The 24,295-nt window shown below is 41.9% G+C and overlaps 2 protein-coding genes across 3 annotated transcripts in view; one reads left to right on the top strand and one right to left on the bottom strand.

Moving 5' to 3' along the window:
- Positions 1–7,700, bottom strand: part of Fbxl14 (F-box and leucine rich repeat protein 14) — a 10,183-nt gene extending 2,483 nt beyond the window's left edge. The window contains exon 1 of the mRNA XM_010630669.2: positions 7,680–7,700. Within this exon, the coding sequence (XP_010628971.1) occupies positions 7,680–7,700 (21 nt within the window). The remainder of the gene's footprint in view (positions 1–7,679) is intronic.
- Wnt5b (Wnt family member 5B) overlaps positions 1–24,295 on the top strand; it is a 103,610-nt gene that overhangs the window by 56,350 nt on the left and 22,965 nt on the right. The gene's annotated exons all lie outside the window — the stretch shown is intronic.

The raw sequence follows: 24,295 nt of genomic DNA, 5'->3' as shown, positions 1-24,295 counted from the left end.
GGACGCCTTGGCCCGACTGAGCCTCCTCGCGGCCCTCCTCCCTCCTGGATCCCCCCGCGCGCGCTCGCGCAATGGTACGGGCCTGCGCTGCCGGAACTGTCGGAGCCGTTGCCCTGGAAACCGAGTTCTTCCTAGTCAGTTAGACCCTGAGGGTTAACCCTGTCGTCGCCGTGGGAGAGCAGCTGTCAGCCGTGAGCCTCCCCACGCTGCTTCTCTGAATCCGTAGCCCGTTATGGAGTCTTTCCCTCTCTGGACCACGCCCGGACGCTGTTCCTTCCCTGCTTTGCTGCTGTGACGCCTGCACAGCCTATTCCTGTAGTTATCCTCCGATTTTTGACCCTTATTTTACACCCTCCTCCCTTTATTTTTCTTGCAGGACTCTCCTCCCAGTAGCAATGCTCAGTGATCATCACCCCAACTCTCCTTCCTTTAAGTACAGTCCCTAATGCCCCTTAACACATCACTGTTATCACGACCCTAGTCTCTCCAGTGGGGATTTGTTTGTTTTTCTCCAACCTCTTGCTTTATATTGGAGGAGAAACTGGATTTTATTCAGCCGAGTTTAACACTGACCCTCTCAAGTGCTCGTTCTAAACTTTTCTATAATTATCCATTACTGCTTCCTTATAGCATCTTCTGGTTGTTCCCAGACACTGCTCTGTTTCCCTCAGTGTTTTATGCATCAGAACTTTCTTCCACTTCCGCATTTGCTGCCACCCCATGCCCTCAGCCCACTTCGCTACTAGACAAGAACATCCTTCCCTGAACCTTGTTTAATCTTTTTTTCTCATTATCCTCTTAAACTATAAATTGCATGTCCCAAATTGTACTGGTAGTAGATATATTTGTGAGTGCTGACACAACTATACTTTTTTTTAAAAGTAAAATAAATCAACTTTGATCTAGTTGAAATTGCAGATGTCTGATGTTTTATGAATTGTGTTTTATGGAAACAGGGCAATGTTGTATTCTAGAATGTAGCCTTGGGGTCTGTAGTGCCCACATGAAGGATATAATTTCAGAGTTTTATTTTAATTATCGCCAAACCTAGAATTTTTGGACCAGATAAAATGGCCTTGCACACTTTCTAATTAATTTATTACATAAATACAAAGCAGTCTATCAGAATTTATCAGGAAAGATTTCATTGATTTGGGGGGAACCTGAACAAGATTTTGAATGGATTCCATACTCAGTGCATGATATTGTTAACTTGTGGCTACTTCCCTTTTACCCAAATGACGAATGCTAGACCAACTACCTATAGATTAACTAATAGGCATAGTACACATTATATAACCACAACCATGCCTCCTTCCTAAATCAGGAAATACAAAAGCAAAAATTCCTACAGTCTTATAACCTCTCCCACTTTATACATGGTGTGAGGCTCAGATTTTTATAACCTTCTGAAATAATAGATTTTACTGTTAATTACCAGATAATTTCACGTGTACAGTGGCAATTAGTGTCACAATTCTGGGGGATTCTTGAGCTTATACACTTCTCCTGGAATGTGTCTAGGCTTATATTCTTCCCAATCATGTCTGCTTAAATTTTTACCTTAAACACTACATGAAAGCCCCTGTTTGGATGTTGTGTGGATGTACATGTGTTTGTACTCATGTGGAGGTCTTGATCCAAAGCATCTGAGTGTACCTTACCTCACATGGAGGCAGGGTGTTGCAGGCAGGCCCTAGCCTGACATATTAAAAGGGGGCTTTGTGATTTTCTTTTCTCCAGAAAGGGCATCATTCTCTGAAAAGTCATTCAGAGATTCCTGGAAGAACTTTCTCTAGAAGTTGGCCACCTGGTCCTCCTTTCAACAAAACTTTTTCTTGAGTTGAATGTTATAGCATTTTATGGATATACAACCTTTTATTTAAGGCATTCAAATATAAATTATGAGAAGCTTCAGCAGCATGATTATTTTCACATTCGATAAATAGGAAAATATAGCATCAAGAAACATCTTAGAATGTAACAGTAGGAGAAAAGAAGTATGGCAGTGAATAAGCCGAATGCTGAGTCACTTTGTGATTTATTTGGCATTAGGGAAATGACTCCTCTTTCTGGGTCTCAGTTTCCTCATTTTACACTAAAGTGATTTCACTAAATAATCTTCAGAGACCTCCAGAAACAGACTGTTTGCTCAGAACCTGTCCTGTGTTGCCTCCTTCACTGGGGATTATATACTGTTTCCAATGCGGGGTTCAGGTTAAGACTGTTTTTACATGCTTCTTAGGGGTTTTGTTTTATGTTCACATTTGAAAAATAAAATATTTGAAGGGTATATACAGAAAAAATTGTTTATGTTTCTGCAAGTTGCATCCAGAACTTTGTTTCTTAATGTGTTACAAAGTCCTGTTAGCCTTGCTGGGCCTGGTGGCATATGCCTGTAATCCCAGAACTTTGAAGGCTGAGGCAGGATTGCAAGTTTGAGTCGTGCCTGAGCAATTTAGCAAGACCCATTCTCAAAATAAAAAATAAAAAAAGGGCTGGGGATGTAGCTCATTGGGGATGTAGCTCTGGGATCAATCCCTAGTCGTATGTGCGCACAGGCACACACACACACACACACACACACACACACACACACACACACGGAATTTTTTTTTAAATCTAGATTTTCAGGTAAGTGAGTTTTTCTCTTGAGTGTGGCCTGAGAAAATTGAGAAATCCTACCCAAAGATCAGACCTCCTTAAAGATGCATATTTTCTTCTTCTTTCAGGGAGGGAAGATCTGGAAGGGAGGATTGAAGATTAGAAGAGATTTGTAACTTAATTCCTCATTGAAATATTAATACATATACTCAGCATATATCATAATTTATCCAAGAATTCTAGGTACTGATGATAACTATGGACTTTTGAGAATTATAAGGTACTGCCTTTCCAACCATGATTGCTTCCCCCCCACAACCATGATTTCTTGAGAGGAACATTCTCACCATCCCTAACTAATACATTTCTTGGTTAGTGTATATTGTTAAGAGGGGTCTGGATGTGGTGGCACAACCCTGTAATCCCAGCTACTGGGGAGGCTGAAGCAGGAGGACCACAAGGTTAAGTCCAGCCTGGGCAATTTAGCAAGCCTGTATTTTAGATTAAAATGAAAAGGGCTGGGGATGCATCTCTACACTGGAGCACTTACAAACCATGTACAAGGCCCTGGGTTTAATCCCTAGTACTAGAAAAAAAGTATATACATATATGTATATACATATATTTATGTGTGTGTGTGTATAGAATATTATTCAGCTCAAAAAAAAAAAAGAAATTCTGATGTACTTATGAACCTTAAGGACATTATGCTGAATGAAATAAGCCAGTCATACAAGGTTAAAAACTGTATGATTCCACTTATGTGAAGTACTACAGTAGTCATAATCATAGAAACAGAAGGTAGAATGATGGTTGCCCAAAGGCAGAGGGTTGAGGGTTGGGGAGTTGGGAGTTGTTAATGGAGTTTTAATTTTACTAATGAAAAAGTTTCAGAGGTTGATTGCTCAATAATATGAATATACCTAATACTATATTGTGCACTTAAGCTATTACATTTTATGTTATGTGTATCTTACCATAGTTTTAAAAATTTTTTAAAGATTTAGCTGGGTGGCGGCACACCTATACTCTTTGTTACTCAGGAAGCTGAGGTAGTAAGATCACAACCACAGGAGTTCAAGACTAGCCTGGCCACGGAAGTGAGACCCCTGTCTTGAAAACAGATAATAAGTGAGGTGTGGTGCCACATGCCTATAATCTCAGCACCCTGAGAGGCTGAGGCAGGAGGATCACAAGTTCAAGCCCAGCCTGGACAGTTTATTGAGGGCCTGTCTTGAAGTTTTAGAAAGGGCTGGGAAGTAGCTCAGGGTGAAAGCCCTGGGTCCAATCCCTAGTACCATAGATTTTTATTCAGTTAATTTAAGCAGACAAAAATTTTTTGTGTGTGGTACTGGAAATCAAACCCAGGAGGTACTGTACTGCTAAGTTCCATCTGTAACCCTTTTTATTTCTTGAGACAGGGTCTTGCTAAGTCACTAAGTTGAGTAGGCTAGGCTCAAACTTGCAATCCTTCTGCTTTAGCCTCCCAAGTAGTTGGGATAACAATTGTGCAACATGGCTCCAACTCGACCAATATTTTGAAATAAAGACATTAAAAAGGGACACATATGTTAAAAGAATTGCCTCATTAACAGACTGCCAAGATCACCCTCAAAGTATTTTTTTATTCTTTCCCAAATTATTAGTTTGCTATATATATCTGATAAATGTAGGCTTTAGTGTCATCTGCATCACCCCCATAAAAATAAGGCTTGAGATCTGGGTAGCTAGAACCCCCTCATTTGGGTGACTCTGCACTGACTGTGTTGTCTACACTGGAGAGCTTATTAACAGTGAAAGGGGGTACTATTGAAACTATCCCCTCAGCACTGGGGAAGTAACTCAATGATAAAGTACATGCCTAGTGTGCCCAAAGCCATGAGTTGGATCCCCAGCCCTGGAACACCCCCATGAGGTTTCTTTTTGTAATTTGTAATTGGAAGACACCCCCACCCCACCCCAGTTATGGAGATTGAATTCAAGGCCTTCACGTTGAGCTATATTCCCAGCTTTTTATTTTGTGACAGGGTTTTGCTAAGTTGCCTTAGGGTGGGATTTGAACTTTAGATTCTTCTGCCTCAGCCTCTCAGAGGGCTTTTAATTTGTAGCTTTTGAGTGTAAAGTATGTGTTCATATTTTCAAGCACCCAACCAAAGGATAAGAAACTCAGAAATAGAATAATCCCAAGTATCAGCTATTATTATTTTGTTGTTGTTATTACTATTATTATTATTATTATTATTATTTTATTACTTTGGTACCAGGGATCAGACTTGGGACCTTGTGCTTACCAGGCAGGCAGCGGAACCATTGATCTAAGTCCTGGCCCTCAGCTATTATTTATTAATATTGACAGATATTTTAAGTACTTGTTACAAAACTGGTGGATAAGACAACTCTAGAAAAATAAAGTATGTTGGAAATGTAGCCATTTCTAGGGCATGGAACACTTGGGTGGATTTGCAGTTTATTCACTAATTTAGGAAATAGTAATATAGATTACATGCACCCTTCTGTGCTATGAAATAAGCAAAAGATATTAGAGATTATATTTCTGTAAGTACTCAAGACCCACCACACTGGCTAGAAAATACCCACTGACAATGACTGTGTTTGTTAGAGTTGCAGATGCTAACAGAGTAGAAGAAGTAAAATGATTTCAATTTAGATGAAGCACAGTGCAGCTTAGAATTTGAATAGACGTCAGAGGGAGGAAGGGCATTATGTATAATGGAAGTTTTATTAGGGAACAGGCTGAAGTTTTTTCTGGTTTGGAAAAAAATAACATTATCATAGCTACTATATGCCATCCCTCATTGCTATAGATTTTCTATGTTGAGGCATTCATTTGGTTAATTTTTAAAAAGCAACATCTCAAAGAATTTTTAGCTTTACTTTTCAAGAATAACAAACTTTCATTTTAACTCTGATTTGTCTGAGATTAGTATTCTGTGTCAGAAGTCAGAAAATTTTAGTTAATGGTTTGAACTTGGCTGCTATTTTTATAACCGAGTTTGTTTGGAGGAAAAAATGTTTCTAATCAGCTTTCTCCTCATCTGTGCCATTTTCCCTTTTGACAGTAGAGCTTGGCAAAACCATCCAGGTAAGGGGAACCAGAGGAGCCCTTCAGAGTGTCCTGCCTGGTCCCCTGGGAATCCCTGGTGCAGCTAGCCGCCCTGTGAGTCTCCCTTACAAGCCTATGGAGGGCTTCTCAGCACAGGTCTGTGCCTGTGGTAGTGTGGAGGGTCAACTTGATTGGCTTTGGGATCAGTGGACACCCTTCTGGGGGTGTCTGGGTAGGTCAGAGAGGTGTGACCTTCGCGTCTATTTTTGAACCTTGTCCATTTCTCTCTGGCACTGCTCCCTGCTCTGCTTCTCAGCTTCTCAACTAAACAGCTGTGCTCCATATATCTTTCTGCCATGATGTTTTTGGCCTTGGAGCCAGCCAATCATGGACTGAATCCTCTGAAACCGTGAACCAAAATTGAATCCTTCCTCCTTTAAATGATGGGTGTCTGGTATTGTGTCTCAGCAGTAAGAAAGCTAACTAACACAGTTCCTGAGGTGGCATTGAAAGCTAAATTCACACTACACTTGGGGCTTGGAGCTGTCTATGCCTTTGAATTCTGGCTCTCTTCATTTCGTGACCTATGGCAAAGTGACTTAAATTCTATGAGCTTCTATTTCCTCATCTATCAAACAAAAGTACTTTCTGTTCCCAGAACTGTTGTGAGAAATCATTCAGGGGAAAAGAAATCCACCAGAAAGGAAGGGCCTAGAATAGAACCCAGCACACAGTAAGGACTTAATAAAAGCTATTTCTGCTTTTTTTCACTTATAAACAAACGTACACAAGGGAAAAACCTTTGTACAGATATACCCTAAGTCACACAAATATGCATTTGCTGGCAGTTAAACCTTTCTTAAACTCTATTTCCTGTTTTTAAGAAACGTACAGGTTAGAGAAGAGGAAACTCAGCAAAAGTGCAGAGCATAATACCATAGTCTTTGGGTCAGAGCAAGCTGTCTTCTGTCTCTGTGTCTCATCTTCTTTGTGAGTCAGGAGGAGTGTCATGTTCCATTGCCTTACAGAGGTCACACTCCTTTTCTGCCTGCCAGCCAGCCAGCCTGGGGCCTTTGACTTTGGTTTTCATTACCAACCCTTACACTTTCTTCTAATTAGAGCAGTGGTTCTCAAACTTGGCTGGGTATTCCAGTAACCTCGAAGGCTTCTGATTCAGGATGTCTTGGAGAAAGGAGGCAGCAATGCACTTTCCTGATGCTTCCCATGTGATGAGGACCCTAGAATTCACAAGCCCTGATAAAACTACCTCCTAATATGCAGCCTTTCTTCTGCTTTAAATTTTTTTCTAAATTACACTTCCTTGGCAGAGTATGTGGTTATCATGTCAATCCCCAGAAACACCTCCCATACACACACACACACACACACACACACACACACACACCTACACATTTTAAGGGCTCTCTTATTTTATTTATTTATTTATTTTTGAGACAGGGTCTCACTGTGTAGTTGAGACTGACCTGGAACTCACTATGTAGCCCAGGCTGGTCTTGAACTCACAGCGATCCTCCTACCTCAGCCTCCTGAGTGCTGGGATCACAGGCATGTGCCACCACACCCGGCTAAGGGCTCTCTTATTTTAGTAAAATGAAAATAATATAGTAAAAAATCCTTTTTGCACCTCTTGTCTTTGATTTTTAGATTATAAGCTCCTTTGGTATGAAGACTGAATGTTTTCTTCAGTGATAGAGTGAAAAGAGCATCAGTTTTAGAGTCTAATGGACATTAGGATAAAATTTTGACTTTGTAATTTATTATCTTTATGACTTTGGACAAATTATTTCACCACAGTGAGCCTCAGCTTTCTCATCTGAAAAATGGAACTGATGACTCTCACTCATATCTTGGGAATTTTATGAGGTCTGAATGAGGCCGCATGCATACCCTCCTCGTACAGTCGTAGCCTGTAATGAAAACAGCTGGTGCACAGTGAGCCTTTACTACTTAGCAGGCATTCTTTTCAGGTGTTCGCATAACCGAGCTTTACCCTATCATCGTAACAGCTCATCTTCACAAGCTGTGAAGAAGGCTAATTACTATCTCCATGTTGCACATGAGGAATGCGTAGCATGGAGAAGCAGTTTACTCAAGACCACGCAGCTAACGTAGGTGGGTGTGGCCTCAGTGGACTGGATGTGGAGTTCACATCTACACCATTGTGCTTTGCTGTGTGCACACTGCAAGGTTAGCTTTCCAGCTTGCTGGGATGCACTCATTGTATGGCCCCGAATATAGAGGGATCTGTGATGGTGAATTGTGATTTGTAAACTTGAAGATTACTAAAGCTCTGGGTGTGTCTGTGGATGACTGACATGTAGATAGAAAACTGAAGAGGAAAGACTCACTCTGGATGTTAATCGCACTAACCAGTAGGCTTGTATCCTGGACAGAACGAAAAAGGATAGAAGTAAATCTTCCCTTTTCTTCTGTGGAGGAGCTGTAGTCTTCAGTTTGCTTTCAGATGTTTGTGTCCAGTTCCTTCAGGCTTCCAGTGCAGACTTTTCGGCCTTCTAGGTAGACCCTTCAGCTTTCCCACAGACTCACACCAGACTCTGCAGTGAGCCCCAGGCCTTCCCTCAACCGGATCTTTCAGCTCTCCAGCACACAGATGGCCATTTTGCATTCTTCTGTCCTTGATTCTGCAGGTGGCCGTTTAAGCTGTCTTAGTCACTTTCTTAGCTGCTGGAATAAAATGATCAATATCTGCAATTTAAAGGAGGAAAGGTTTATTTTGGCTTATGTTTACAGTCCATGGTCCGCTGGTTCCAAGACAGGACTGTACAGCAGAGGGATATAGCAGAGGAGAAGCTGCTCATGTCATTGTGGTAGGGAAGCAGAGAGCATACAGGGCGAAGCCTCGGATGGAGATAAACTCCTCCAGGCCACCCCCATAGTGTCCCACTTCTTCAGACCAGACCCCACCACCTGATAGCAAATCAGCTGTAAGCCCCTATAATCCAGTCACCTTCTAAAATCCCCACCTTTGAGCACATGAGGCTCTTGGGGGATATCTAGATGTAAGGCATAACATAAGCCTACCTAGTAAATCCTTTGCATAATCATATACAGTGTATATTTTATGTAGAAATTGTTCCTTTAGTGAACCCTGATACAGATTTTGGTACAGAGAGTGGTTTTAGAGAAACAGTTTTAAGGATGAATTTATCTAACTGATTTAGTGGATTGTACTGTTTAATACACAGCTAGGTCCATATTATTATCCAATTCACCCCTTGTGAGATACAGCTAATTTAATGACTCTGGGTGTAGTACTTCTGAACATTTTTGGGAGAGTGGGAAATGGTTCAGATCCCACAGCACGAGCCACGAAGAGGTCCGCTATCCTGCCAAAGAGCTTCTTGAGTTTTCTAGTTCGTACAAGCAGAATTCTGAGGAACAAGTATAGGAATGGATTTTAAGGGTGTGGGATAATGTGGAAGAAACAAAGACGGATCAGGCTGAGTCTCTCAATTTGTGCCCATTAAGTAGAGATTCTGAATATGATGTTGCAGCCAGTGGACTTAAAAGAGGTGTTAATAGTTTATTTGGCTGGCTGGCTGAGGTATGGATCAGTAGATGGCCTGGTGTGAGTGAGCTAAAGATGCCTATTTTTTCTTGATTGACTGTGATGAGGGTATTCAAAGACTCAGCGCGTCATGGCGCGTGCCTGTAATCCCAGCACTTGGGAGGCTGAGGCAGGAGGATTACTGTGAGTTTGAGACCAGCCTGGACTACATAGTGAGTTCCAGGTCAGTCTCACTATATGGTGAGACCCTGTGTCAAAAAAAAAAAACAAAGACTCAGAAATGGGAATGCTGGAGTGGATTTGCCAGGTAAACCCTACTCCATTTTTATTGGATTTCTGTTCCATTTTTAGTATATGTGCTGCCGAAGTGAGCACTCTGTTCCATTTTTATTGGATTTATATAAGCAGAATAAAATTAGGGCAAATGAGTAAAATTGTGCTTCAAATTGCAGATGTAGAATCACAACCCTTCAGCCAGTTCTCAGACTTGAGCTAGTTTACAGACCCAGAACCCCTTCAATGAAGGGGAGAGCAGGTCTCCTTTTGGTACACTACTAAAAAGTTACATTGTCAGTTTTCTCCTATTGGTCTCCAAAGGGACCTAAAGCCTCCTCCTTGCCCCTGGGTACCAGGAATTGAACTTAAGATATGAGCTTGCAAGCCAGGTGTAGCATCACTGAGCTAAACACCGCCCCCCCCGCCACCTTTTTTTTGAGACAGGGTTTCACTGTAACCCACTAGCAAAATTTTTGCTTCCTGTTCCTGCAACCTATGTCTTCTGGCCTAGAAGTTTTGGTTCTAGAGTGGGGTAAGGCTTGTAGCAGGAAGCCCAGTGATAATTCTATTGAACTGGAAGCTAAAACTTCTCCCTGGTTGTTTTGGATTCCTCATACCTCTGAGTAAACAAGCTAAAAAAAGAGTTACAGTGTTGGCAGGGGTGGTTGATCCAGACTATCAAGGGGGAAATTGGACTATTACTCCACAATGGAGGGAAAAAAGAATATATTTAGAGCACAGGAGATCGATCCCTTAGGATTATCTTAGTATTACCATAACCTGTTATTAAGGTCAGTGGGAAACTAGAACAATCCAATCCAGGCAGGATGACAGGTGGCCCAGAACCTTCACGACTAAAGGTATGGGTCACCCTATCAGGTCAGGTAAAGAAGCAAAACCTTCTGAGGTGCTTGCTGAAGGTGGTGAGAATACAAAATGGGTAGTAGAAGAAGGTAGTTATAAATACCAACTATCACTGTGTGGCCAGTTACAGAAATAGGGATTATCATTGCTACGAGTATTTTTTCCTATTTTGTTAATATGCTTATGCATAACATACAGTAAGCATGTACCTTTGCTTTCTTTCTTTGTAACATAATGTTGATAGACTGAATATTAGTTCTTAAGTATGATTAATTCTATATTACAATGTTTAAGTTATGGTATGTTAGAAGAATAACCATCATCCAGGGCTGGGGATGTAGCTCAGTGGTGCAATGTTTGCTTAGCATGGTTCAGTCCCCAGTACTGCTCAAAACACCCCAAAATAAAAATAAAAAGAGGAATGCGTTAAAAAAAAGAGAACAAGCATTACCCAAAGAAGCATTACTTTGCCCTTTATTCTAGGGAGAGAATAATGAGCTTGCATTTGTAAACAGGATAGATAATTGTATCGTGTTAGGTATTATTCTGAACTTGTATTTGGAGTCTAAGTATGGCTGCGGTTTAAGGAGATGTGTCTGGTTGTCAGGTTGACAAGGCATGGGTTTTGATCAGTAGTTGTGGAATGTCAGTTTGACTAAGAACCACCTAGCAGATTGAAGTTCTGGGTGTGTCCGCCCATGATTGACAGATAAGCCATAGACTGAGGAGGGAAGAACCAACCTGGACCTGGGTGGTATTAACCAATAGGCTTGTAGCCTGGACAGAATTAAAAGGGAAAGAAAGCAGTCTTCCATTTCCTGCTTTAGAGGAGCTCCAGTCTTCGCCATTGCTGTTGGACATTCATGCTTCTGGTGTAGACTCTTCAGCCTTCTACCACAGACCCTTCTGCTTTTCTACAGACTCACACCAGAGTCTGCAGTGAGCTCCAGGCTTTGGCCCTCAGCGGATCCTCCAGCCTCTAACATAGATAGCCATTTTGTGTTCTTCCACCCATGATTCCTCCAGCAGCTATTATAAGCCTACCTAGTAAATCCTTTATATAATCATATATTTTTAAAGAAATCTGTTCTACTGAACCTTAACTGATAACAGGGTACATGAAGTAGTGACCAGCAAGGGATGAAATACGGTCTGTTCTTCGAGCACGAGAATACAGTGAAATGTGGCTGTCATAAGAAGCACTTGGAAGGTCAGTATTTTTGTGGGTGCTTCGGGGAGGGGCACCTGGATGACTATATAGTCACACTGAGGATAGATGAGCTGATACCCATTTTTATACCTCTAGGCCCACAGCTGGCTGCATCGCTGGCTCTGGCTTTGAGTAAAAGGAAATGTACTTGTTTGTCCTTATGTCACCCTCTAGTGGTTACTTCCCAATTAGCCCTTTACCCATGAACCAGCCCACTCTTGGTGTTAGTGACCTGGCTTCCAGATGAGTCAGTATGCAGAACCTAAGGCACAGCTCTGAAAAGCATGGCTGGATGAGAAAAGAGTGTGGACTCTGGGAATAATTATTAGTAGTCTCCTGGCAGAGAAGTCGAAGGCAGAATACAAGAAGAGGAGAAAAGGAAAAGTCTCAAGTGAAGCTCTTGCATATCCATTTTGTTTCTTTCCTTTTTAAAATTTTATTTAAAAAAAATTGTTTTATAGAGCTGGGGATTGAACTCAGGGCCTCAGACTGCTAGGCAAGCACTTGGCCACTGTATTACACCCCCAGCCTTGCAAATCCACTTTCGTCAAATGCGGTTTTATACCTGTGGGATGGGACAATTGCTGCTTTCAGAGCTCTTCCCAGAATGCCAGTGCAGGAGAAGTGATATTTTCAAGCTATTTCAGTTCCCCTTTCCTAGGGAAGTAGGTATAGGCTGAGAGACCTCCAGAGCTGACTGGATTCCATACTTGCAGGGCGTAGCAGTGGACAGCTGACCTGCTGCTTCTCTGTTGCCTGAGGCTGTGTTCTTCCTGCCAGTAAAGGTCATTTATATCAGGATCCTCCTGGGCTTGTCATATCTTGATAAATATTTCAAAAGGCCAGGCAGGGGATAAGAAAGGGTCAAGATCAATCTTCCTCAGCTGGGCTCACATCAGCTTGGGACCCTGCTGCCTGGAGCCTGACTGAGTGATGCTTGAAGGTTATTCTCTTTTTGAAGAGGCGCTGGCACCCAGCCGAGGTTTGCTGGAAAGTCCTGTTTGGGTGAACTGGAGTATTTGCATTTCTCACATAATGTCAGACCCAAGGAGTCTTGCGGATTGGCACTGTTGTAGAGTTCACCGCTGGGTCCCTTTTCTGCCAAGAGAAGAGGGTTAAAGCATTTCAAGAAATAGCCAAAAATCCCAAGGAGGAGTAGAGCAAAGTCTCAGTCTTGTTAGTGTTAACTCCGTACACCCTAGAAAAGAGAGTACAGAGATCAAAATCACATCTTTCTTGATGCTATTCAGGATTGCTGCTTGTCTTGAATCCCAGTTATTCCCAAGCACCACATACTTACTGTATTTCCCCTCTTTTGTGCAAGAAATTTTATACAAAAACTCTAGTCAAAATTTTTCTAACAAGGAGGCAAACTGTCTCCGTCTTTGGACCTATATGTAATTCAGTGAAGTTCCGGATGTTTGCTATTTATTTTTAAACCTACCACTTAAAGTCAAAGAGGTCAAATAACTTACTCAAGCAATTGGTTTTTGTAGGTTTTTATGTTTTTTGCAGTGCTGGGGATTGAGTTGAGGGCCTCACCCATGCTAGGCACACCCACCACTACCACCGAGGCACACACCCTAGCTCAAATACGGCTCCCTTTAATGGTTCAAAGGCACCTAAATTACAGTTGTCCACATTCTGGCACAATAACAAATCTTAGTAGTTAGGTAACACCTCCTTAGTAAAGCTTTGGCAGCACTGTGTAGACATTTAATGACAAGGTTTATTGTTGTTATAAATGAAGAAAATAAGGCATAGAAAAAGAAGTGACTGAGAACAGTCCGGGTGGGATGTATTCTTCCTCTGACCTGCAGTGCACCTCTAAGTCTCTTCACATAGGTGCACACTTGGGGTTGCTGTCACCTGCTGCTATCCCTTTTGTGCTCAGTGTTTGAGTAAATTCCCACACCAGTGGAATGGTAATAAGACATTTTAGAAGTACTTAGGCATTTGAGCACTTGTGCTGCTAGGTGGCTAGGACCATGCACTGATACAACTGCAATCAGGGCAGGAAGTAGAACTTTCAAACAGAGCCAGTCTACACATCACTTGGGCTTCTTAGCGGCTTCAAGGTGCTGTGGGAAAACAGAAAACACAGTCTTTGGGATCCTCTCTCGGCCTAGCTCTCCATTTTCCTGATCTTATACCTGTAAGTTTTTTAAAGTATGGTATATTTTAGTGGGCTTTGGTGGTGCATACCTGTAATCTCAGCATGGAGGCAGATTGAAGCAAGGGATCACAAGTTGGAGTCCCTCCAGGGCAGTTAAGTGATACTATAAAAATATAAAGTGAAAAAGGACCAGGGATATAGCTGAGTGGCAGTGTTCCCCGGTTCAGCAGAGGTGGGGTGGGGTGTGCAGTATACTTTGAAAAATAGTACGTAAACTAAGAAACTGTCCCCACTGGCAGACCGAAAATTGATTTTAGCTGCCCTTGTGATTTCATACCTTAGTAGTGTATCTTAGTCTGTTGTAGTACACTATAGAAAGTGCACAAACACCTCCTAGCCAGGACTACCTGTAATTCCAGCACTCTAGGAGGCTGAGGCAGGGAGACTGCAAGTTTGAGTCCAGTTTGGGCAGTCTCAATAATTAATGAGACCTGTCGTACATAACAACAACAACAGAAATTTTGGAGGGAGTTAGAAGTTTGTGGTGTTATGCAAGAGAAAACAGAGACTATGTGTAAAAGACAAACTGCCTCATGCCCTGTTCTCCTAAACATTGAGGATGCAAATATGTGGTAGCAGAAGGTTGAAGCCTGAATATTTTCTTACATGATGGAGTCCGGAGAGATCCCTAAACAAGAAGAAAATTGTTTCCTAGATTCTTTTGGAGTCAATACTCCTGAAGTTCCTAGAAAGAGTAAACTATCTCTAAATATCAGAATCAAATCAACAACAATCAAAAAACTTTTCTTTCCCTATGCCAGGGATGGAACTCGGGAGTTCATGCATGCTGAGCACATGCTATCACTGAGCTATACCCTATCCCGAAACAATTTTTGAAAAGCATATTAGAGATTCAGCTGGATTCTGCTTCTGCACTTTTCTGCAGCAGTTTAGTTTTCCCCATGGTCAAATAGTTCTTGATTTGGGTGGTAGTTTGATGGATATGTATATATATGTAAAAATCCATCAGATTTTTTTTTTGTTTGTTTGTTTTTTTGAGACAGGGTCTCTCTATATACTTGAGACTGACCTGGAACTCACTACGTAGCCCAGGCTGGTCTTGAACTCACAGCGATCCTCCTGCCTCAGCCTCCCCGAGTGATGGGATTACAGGCATGCACCACCACACCCTGCATTTTTTTTGTGTGTTTTTTTTTTTCATCAGATTTTTAAAAGTATTTCAAATGTGTGCATTTTAGCTGGGCATGGTGGTGTTGCCTATAATCCAAGCACTCAGGGAGGCTGAGGCAGGAGGATCACCCTGAGTTCAAGGCCAGCCTGAGCTACATAGTAAGTTCAAAGCTAGCCTGAACTATGTAGTAGGACCCTGTCTCAAAATGAACAAAAAATATTGTATATTTTACTTTATGTTTTATTTCAATAAAATGTTTTTAAATCAAAGGTGGCTTAATGGGTCAAAGAAAGTTTACTTGTATACATAGAAATTATTTTAAGTTCTGTTTTTTCAAACAGGGTATCCAAACAGGTAAAGATTCTGTGGCAGCTGCTGCCCAGAATTTAACAGGTATGGCTATTTGGCCCAACCTCTTGACCTCACCAGGCTGTCCTACCCGTGATTACCACTCCTTCCTTGGATTATTTCTGTTGGCTGCTTTCACTTGTAAATGCTAGGACAAAGATTTTTGATTTTGTTATTTTTCACCTGCCCAGGCCTCTGTTCACCCCATTGTTCATCCCTGGTACAGCGTATGCAGTCAGCAGTCAATAAACACTGACTCTAAACCAGGCGCGGTGGAATTTGTCTGTATGCCCCGCTACTCAAGGGTCTGAGGCAGGAGGATCCCTTGAGTCTAGGTGTTTGATGCCAGCCCGGGGAACATAGCAAACCCCAGCATCAGTGATAGGGAATCTTTTAGAGCTTTCAGTGATAACAAATAGCCAGCTGCAGCATGCATGCCATAGGTTCACCACCACGGCCCTACATTCTAATTCTGATCTTTGTTCTTGTTGTTATTGTTGGTGTTAATGTGTGTTGGGGTGGGGAGTGTAGAAGAGAAAATGGAAAGGGAAAGTATTTCTTAATATGTGATAAGTGAATCTGTGTCACGGAAGCTAACAGTCTTTGTAGGAGCAGATCTAGACGCTAGAAAGGCATTTCTGCTTTGCGAGTCTTTGATGACCTTTCTTGCTTGCTTCCCTGCTGTGCTAGATCTGGAATCTAGGGCCTCAAGCATGCTAGACAAGCACTGAACCATTGAGCTATACCCCAGCCTAGTGTAGCCTTGATGCTGAAAAAAATGTGATAATTTTATCATTTGTTGCACACCATCTCATGCTGTTCCTTACTGGACCAAATCAGGCTGCATGACACTGCTGCTTTCCATTGACTTTTCAGTTGTTGATATTGGCATTTAATGTTGGGCGTGTGGTTTCTTTCGACACACACATGAACACATTTCTTACCACTGAAATTTTCCTAGGCATTTCAGGCTGGAAACTGTCATCGGGTTGCATTTTACATTCCCGTTGTTGCTTTCATCTTTGGGAACCACCCATAGCCTAGGCTTTCTGTGGCATAGTAAATGGGCTACATATGAGTAGGAAAAACATGAGACTTCTTGTATGCAGACAAGAAGACATTGGTAATGCTGTGTGCCATTAGCACACATTTGTTTGTGGTATATCAGAGCTTCAAATTCACCCACCCCAAACAGTACCATCTACAAGGGTGCGGCCCTTTTGCACAAAGGTATTTTTTGAAACTGAACCTCTAAATGTTTTTGAAACTGACAGTGTTGTTGTATCTCGCTGATAGAACCCAGATGGCAGGAGAGGGTTGGTATTTTTCCATCATTTGAATCACTGCACAAGAACCATGTTATCTAGACACAGAAGGTGACTTCAGGACAGTGCTGTGGCTGCAGAGCATGGTTAAATTTGGAAATTCAGCAGGGAATTAAAAGAAACAGCTTTCTGATTCAACACTTCCGCTTTCTGTGTAATATAAGTGCATATCTAGTTACAGGGTTTCTTTGGTAAAAACAAATTTTTGCTCTAGAGTTAGCTAGGCAAAGCCAGTGTCTCCCTGGCTAGTTGAATTTGAGGACCCATCTGCCTCACACAGCACTAGCGGCATTGTTGGTTTAGGACCCCTCTGTAGAATCTTTATTCGTGGAGAAGCAAAAAGAAACTCAAACAGCCCAGCTGGATTTCCAGGTCCTGTGTGCAATATGTAACCTCTTTGACTTCTCAACTGAGAAAATTGGATGCAGCTGTCACAGAAAGAGAATAAATATGGAACCCCACAATGCTATGCTTGCAGCCACTTTTATTCCATTGAATTTAACACATAATGAAAGGCAGGCATATTCCAGGAGGCACAGAGCTGAACCAAAGCTAGGGATCCTACAGTTCTAAGTAGGTGAGCTGGTTCTGTTTTGAGCAGTGACTCCTCCTGTTATCCTACTGCAGTGTCCTAATTTTAAGACTAAATGACCTATGAAAGAGAAATGCAGATGGCTAATAGACACATTAAAAATGTACCCCCTCACTGATAATCAGAGGAATGCAGTTTAAAATGCAGTGATATTTTTTAAACCAATCATGAGAAAAGATGTTTTTAAAAAATTATAACATCTTAATTAGCTTTGTCATTTTAAACTAAAACCCAGCTTAGCAATTTATTAGATTTAATTTTCATTAAAGGTTGGAAACTCTTTATTTTTAAAGTGTAATGAATTGCCCAATTAATGAGCCAATTGAACCAGATTGGTTGATTGGTCAGTAGATGCCAGAGATGTTAAAACTGGGAATGCATTTAGGAATTGTATGGCTAGCTCTTTCCTTTTTACTTCCCAGTGCTAGAGAACCCAGGTCCTTGTCTATGTGGGCAAGTGCTGTGCCACTGACCTACACCTCTTCATTTTCTTATTGAGAGGTCTTGACCTAGAGAAGTTGTGTGACATGTCTGTGGTCACACAGTCACGTGGAGCTGCTGTTGCATTAGTAAAATATTATGTGGTGTTATTCAGATCTTGCTATCAGTAAATAGTTTCATGTAGGATTAAACTTTTTGAGACTGGGTCTTGCTACATTGCCTAGGCTGGCCTCAGATTTGTGGTCCTCCTGCTTCAACTTCTCATAAACTTTTTTTTTGTTGTTGTAGTTTCCTGTTTCTTTAGACAAAGTGATACAGATCTTAGCAGAAATTCAGGCATTGTTCCCTCACTTACTCTGTCTTTAGAGGACCAAGTGGCTGGATACTTCTATATTTTTTTGGTGGAGATAATCCCCGCAACTGAGCCCCTTTGATAATCTTAGAAGGTTCTAGAACAACTGGAAATAAAAATAAGGTGTATATATTCTACAAAGGTCAAATTTTAAAGTATATAGACAAGTCTAATATAAATTAGAATAAGTGCCATAAAAGTTTGTGTTAGTTAAGTTCATTCTGGCTCTTGTAATAAACTCCCCAAATATGAATTGGCTCAGAACTGTAGAGGCCTCTTAAAAGACAAAATGGATGTTCTTGTCATCAGTTCTCTAAGTGGTCGTTTTGGGGAGCCGGGTTGCTGTCTTATGACTCCATCTTTGGCCCTGTGTTACGGTTTATATCTAGGTGTTCCCCCAAAGGCCCATGCACTCATAGTTGGGACTTTTAAAGGTGACCGAATCATGGCTATATGATACTGGATTAGTCCACTGATGGGATATATACAGCTGGGAGTGATGTTTGGAGGTGACCCTGGTGGGAAGATGTGGGTTACCTAGTGTGTCTGGGAACTCTGTATATCCCTCCTTCTTCCTTGATTTCTCTCTGCTTCGTGTCTGCCATGCTATGAGCTCTTTCTTCTCTGCCATGCCTCCCTGCCTTGGAGCCAACCGACTATGGACTGAAATCTGTACAAATATGAGCCAAAATAAACCTTTCCTCCTTTAAATTTTCCGTGTATTGTGTCTCAGTGAGAAAGTAACTAAGACACCCTGGCTTTGAAAGCTGCTGTGTTAGCTTTCCATCACTGCGATGAAAATACCTGAGATAAACAATTTAAAAGGAGGAAAAGTTTATTTTGGTTCATGGTTTGAGTCCATGACTGGTTGGCTCCATTTCTTTTGGGCCTGTGGTGAGGCAGCACATCATGGTGGGAGTGTGTGGCAGAGGACACTATTCACTTCATAGCGTGGATGTGAAAGGGAAAAACAGAAAGGAGTCCGAGACCCAATATCTCTTTCAAGTGTATCCCTCCAAAGACTTCACATCTAGACCTTCGTCTCCTAAAGCTTCTACCACTTCTCAATAGTGCCACAAGGTGGGGACCAAGATATTACCACATGACATTTTGGGAGCATTTAAGATCCAAACTGCATCAGCTGCCCTGCTTGTTTGAATCAAAGAAGGAAGGAAAGCATCAAGGGCTATTCATTGGAGGTTTTTATGGGCTAGGCCTGGAAGTCAGAGACATCCTTTCTTCTAACATTCCATTAGATAGAACTAAGTCGTGTGACCACCTCTTAGTACACTGGATGCTGAAAAGTGTAGTCAGACAAGGTGCCATTTTAGTGGGTGTCCAGTACTCTCCACCACAATATCTCTGAGGAGCCAAAGAATGAAGACATCATATGAGGGTGAAGTAACTTCTTAGGCAAATACATATATACATCGGAATGCAGAAGTTTTTAATGATTTCTGCTGTTAACTGTGATTTTTTAATTTAATAAAGAGTTTTCTGCTGACTCATTCTAGATGGTATATGTATTCAAGCTGTATTTTTTTCTTTTGGAAGTGGTGACTCTGATCAATGGCATGTGTTTACAAGATGACCAGATCCCCTGGAGAGCAAATCTATTTCAGACACCTGATACAGTCTTGGAGATGAGCACGAACATAGTGGGCTTACCCCCAGAGCCACCGCACGTCGAGGCTACAGTTTAGTACTTCTGTTTTTCCGAGCACTGGGGATGGAACCCAAGGTCTCAAGCGTGTTAGACACTTGCTGTACCACTGGGCCACACTCCCTGTCCCACTCTGTGTTTCACTCTATTTCATTTCAGTAGTGACCAGAGCCAACTGGTTTGAGTACCTGCATTGGTCGTGTGATTATTTGTTTCTATTCTGCTGTTGGTTTCCAGTGCTAACGTTTGTCATTTCCCATGGCTGCACGGTACCCATGATGCCAGCTCAGGCCCATGATGTTCTTGTTCTGTTCCTTTTCATATTTCTACTGAATTCAGACCACGCAGTGGGCTCCCACCCCAAACTCTCACTCTCTACACTCTAGAAATCTGAGGATGCCTCTCTCCCCTGCTGAGATGCCTTGGGCGGCTTCTGCAAATTACAGCACAAAGCTGAAACTTCTTGGTGTGTTCTCCAAGTCCTCCATGAAAATTCCGTTATGAAGAAGGTTCTGTTTCACAAAAATCAGTGATTTTGTTTGTTTTTAGATATATTCTCATCCTGTCTCTCTCTCCATCCCTCTCTCTCCCCGTCCCTCTGGATTTTGGACATGAAACCATGGGTGGTATAAAATAGCTACTACAATTGAGGAATCAAACATTTCACTTTAAGTGTTTTAATTCATGAAGTTATTATTAGGTGTACGTTATGACCACATTAATCATGGGGAATTTGTACCTGTACATGATATCCCCTTCTCTCCCTCCCACCCCTCTACCTCTCCCTATTTACAAAAGCTTTGATCCGTTATTTCCTTCTTTTCTCATTGTTTTCTTTCCTTTCTCCCACACACCTTCCCTAGTTTCCTTTCCTCTTTGAACATTTTCTTCCTATTTTACATTTTCTATTATACATTTTGGTCCTCATTTACATTTTGTTTTTCACATCAGAGAAGTAATTCAATATTTACACGTGTCCTATTTATTTCACATGAGTATGGTTTCTAGGTGCATCCACTTAGCTGTAAATGACTCTAGCTTATCTTTATGGCTGAATAGTATTCCATTTAATTTAAAAAAAAACATTGCTTGTTTATCCAATCACTGGTTGATGGGCATTTGGGCTGTTTCTAAGATTTTGCTATTACATAAATACCTAAATATGGCTAGCCAGTGGCAGCCAGAAAGTAGAGAAAGAACGAGAGATAGAGAAGAGAGGGGTCCAGGGATAAAATAGCCTCCTTCAGGGCACACCCAGTGATCTCACTCCTTTGACTCCGCCCCACCTCCGAAAGTTTCCAACACCTTCCAACAGACCTTTCAGCTCTGAAGCCCCAGTGGATTAGTCATTGATAAGGTCAGAGCCCTCATGATCCCATCACCTTCCCAGATCCCGCCTCTCACGTTGCTGCCCCAGGGACCAAGCCTCCAACGTGTGGGCCTTTTGGGAGACGTTTTAGAGTCAAACCACATCAGCGAGGTACTCATAGGCCCTCAATAAACATTTGTTAAGAGGATGAACAGTGGCTGCTGAATGCTAGGTGCTTGCCAGCGGCTGTTTTGTTTTATTTTGTTTAACATGCTTGCAGTCAAAGCCGGGGCCTCACCGTGCTGGGAGAGCACTCTGCCACTGACCCACACCCCTGGCTGTCCTTCATTTTCTGCAGAGCTCTTTGTTGGAGCAGCACAGAACACAAGGCTGGACCGACATTGCAGCCTTTTCCAAGAATACAGGCAGCCAGGGGAGAAATCTAGGAATAAGGTTGGGAATCTAGTGAAGAGAGGCCTCGCAAAACTCAAAAAGAAACTAAAGAACTTTAGTGGTGAACCAAAAGCCTGTTTAACCTTCCCAGTTCCGAAATGGGTGATTGTACTTTTTCATAAGGCAGTGACAGAGGTATTTTAACTCCCAGAATAAGGACCTGGTCTGAAGATTGCTGGTAGTGGCTCTGGTTTTCGCCACGGAAATGTGAGCCACTTGGCATCTGAGACGGACATGAGAAGAGATGACCACGTGCCATTGAATGTTGCCATCTGGTCAGGAAAGGCACCTGGTTCTGGAAGTGAGGGAAACTGAACACCTTCGGCCTGTGGTTTTCATCAGAAGGCTGCTTGGCACTTCTTCCATCTGAGAGATCTTCCACAGCAGTCTTAAGGATTGGTTTGAGACACAGAGGCAATAGTTGGGACCAGCATTACAGGGACACGCAGATGCTCTCAGAGCTGCCAGTTTTCCCAAAACATAAAAAACAATTGTTATTTCTGTGTTGGTGGCAGGTTCCAAGGTGAATTCACTTGCTGGCTGTCCTTTCCATCTACAAGTAGACTGCCTGGCCTTCCTTCCTATGTTTTTCTGGCTGATGAAGGTTGCAGGACAGACGCTGAGGCTGTCAACATTTAGGGCTCAGTACCCCCAAGGGTGCTATCTTCTTTCCATGTTCCGTTCACTGCAACATTGATCTCCCACCTGTTTACAAAAATAACCATCCAATATCCAACTATCTAATAACTATTCCAATGAAAACTGCTAGTTTTTGAAGAAAGATAGGCAGTTTCAGCATAGAATAAGGCGAGGCAGTAACTTCTCAACCAGAGCCCAGAATTGGTGGTGCATGCCTGTAAATCCCAGATACTAGGGAGGCTAAGGCAGGAAGATAGTAAGTTCAAGGCTGGCTTGGGCAACTTAGTGAGACCATGTATCCAGAAAAAAAAAGCTAAAATAAGTTTTAAAAAGAACTTTCATCCAAGGTTAATTTCTGGGGAGAATTATAGAATTGTTACACTGGGTGTATACCTTAGTGATACAGCCTCTGCTTAGATTGGGTTCAATCCCTAACACCAATTTTTTAAAAAGAGTTATACTATAATTTAGAAAAGACATTAGCATTCTAGAAAACTTCATATGTGAACGTCCAGGTTTATAAAGAATAATATATATAATACACATATTGAGATGTTTTTTTTCTGAGACAGGGTCTCACTATGTAGTTCATGCTGGCCTTGAACTTGCTGTGTAGCCCAGGCTGGCCTCCAATTCACAGTGATTCTCCTACCTCAGCTTGCCTAGTGCTGGAATTACAGGCATATGCCACCATGCCCGGCTGAACTTCTTTAAAGAACAGAGTGGCAAACCTGAAATCCTTGGAGAACCTGTCAAGCAAAATGCATGTGTGAAGCATCCTGGAAAACTGTGACAGAAAGCAGTGTGGATTTGGGGAATAGGAGGGTCTGTACCTGCTCTCCTGCTTACTAAGCCTACCATATTCCAAGCATTTTAAAGCATGACAATAGTCAAAGATCTGCCAAGTGGCAATATCTGCTTTTTAATATTTTTGTTCACAAGGGGAAAAAATGAGAACCAAGACCTGTTATGTAAAGGTACAAGATCCCAATAATGAATGTAACTGTACTGTATACCTAAAATGTACCAATAAACTCAATAAAAAGAAAGAAAAATAATATTTTTGTTTATATTTTCTCTGCTTACCTAGGTCCTTTAAAAGTCCAGTCTAGGGCTGGGGATTTAGCTCAGTGGTTCTGCCGCCTGCCTTGCAAGCTCAAGGACCCCAGTTCAATCCCCAATACCCCCCCCCAAATACAGTCTGCAAAATCTTGAACACGTTTACTTGGTAGCATGAAATTGCACTTTTTATTCTAATTAGCCCATGGCACAGAGAGAGGTTGCAGCCTGCGGTTGATGAGGATCCAGAGCCTCTGACCTACTCCATTTCCTCTATCTAAACATGGGAATTGGTGGCTGGGGTGGGGGTGGGGGGTTCAGTGGTAGCGGGCTGGCTTAGCGTGCTACATGCCCTGGGTTCATCCCCTGCACCACACACACACACGCACACATGCACGCACGCACGCACACACACACAAAGCAAGAATCTGCAAAAGAGGCTGACTGTTGCTCCAATAAATGTCTTCTGTGTAGTACCAAAAAAAAAAAAAATTACAGTACTTGCAAGATGAGAGCATTCAAGTACTTTATCCCTAACCCTGGAAAAAAAAAAGCCCACAGCCTTGATTGCCATATTCCTCAGAATGATTTCCTAAACCACGCTGACATTTCTGTCTTCTTTTCTTAAGCATCTTTTTTTCCTCTCTTATTGGAGATTGAGCTCAGGGTCTGCAAATGCTAGGCAAGCACTCTTCCTTTTTAATCTAAATTTATTTATTCATTTTAATTATGTATTTATTTTTTGAGGCAGGATTTTGCTAAGATTCCTAAACTGGGCTTGAACTTAGGATCCTTTTGCTTCAGCCTCTTGAGTAGTTGGGATTACAGGGATTTGCCACCACGCTGTGGCTCTCTAGAGTACCTTTTAAAACTATTTTATCAGCATTGAATAAAAGGATACTATTCTTTCTTATCTTCTATATAGAGTAAGACTTCTAATAGATGTTTGCTTGATACCAGGGAAAAAAATGTGCTTTTCCAAGTAAAATGAGTAATCAGCTGAGACCTGTTACTTCTCGGTGATTTGCTCTGTGGGCTTTTCTTGCTGTGTAATACAGGAGCATGTCACTTTCACACTTCTGGACACATGAGGAGCTAGAGGCCCAAGAGGCTACAGGCCCTGAAATCTCTGTTCTAAGAAGGCTTAGGAACTAGGTTTTAGGGTGGGGTTCGGCCTCTGTGTTCCCACTACCCTGCTCCATGATTGGGCATGCTTGCCTTGTACTTAAATCCTGTAC

The sequence above is a fragment of the Fukomys damarensis genome, unplaced genomic scaffold (assembly GCF_012274545.1).
Source record: "Fukomys damarensis isolate Sample0158 unplaced genomic scaffold, DMR_v1.0_HiC HiC_scaffold_5, whole genome shotgun sequence".
NCBI lineage: Eukaryota > Metazoa > Chordata > Mammalia > Rodentia > Bathyergidae > Fukomys > Fukomys damarensis.
The sequence above is the reverse complement of the archived record's forward strand: the minus strand, read 5'-3'. Positions and strand labels throughout refer to the sequence as shown.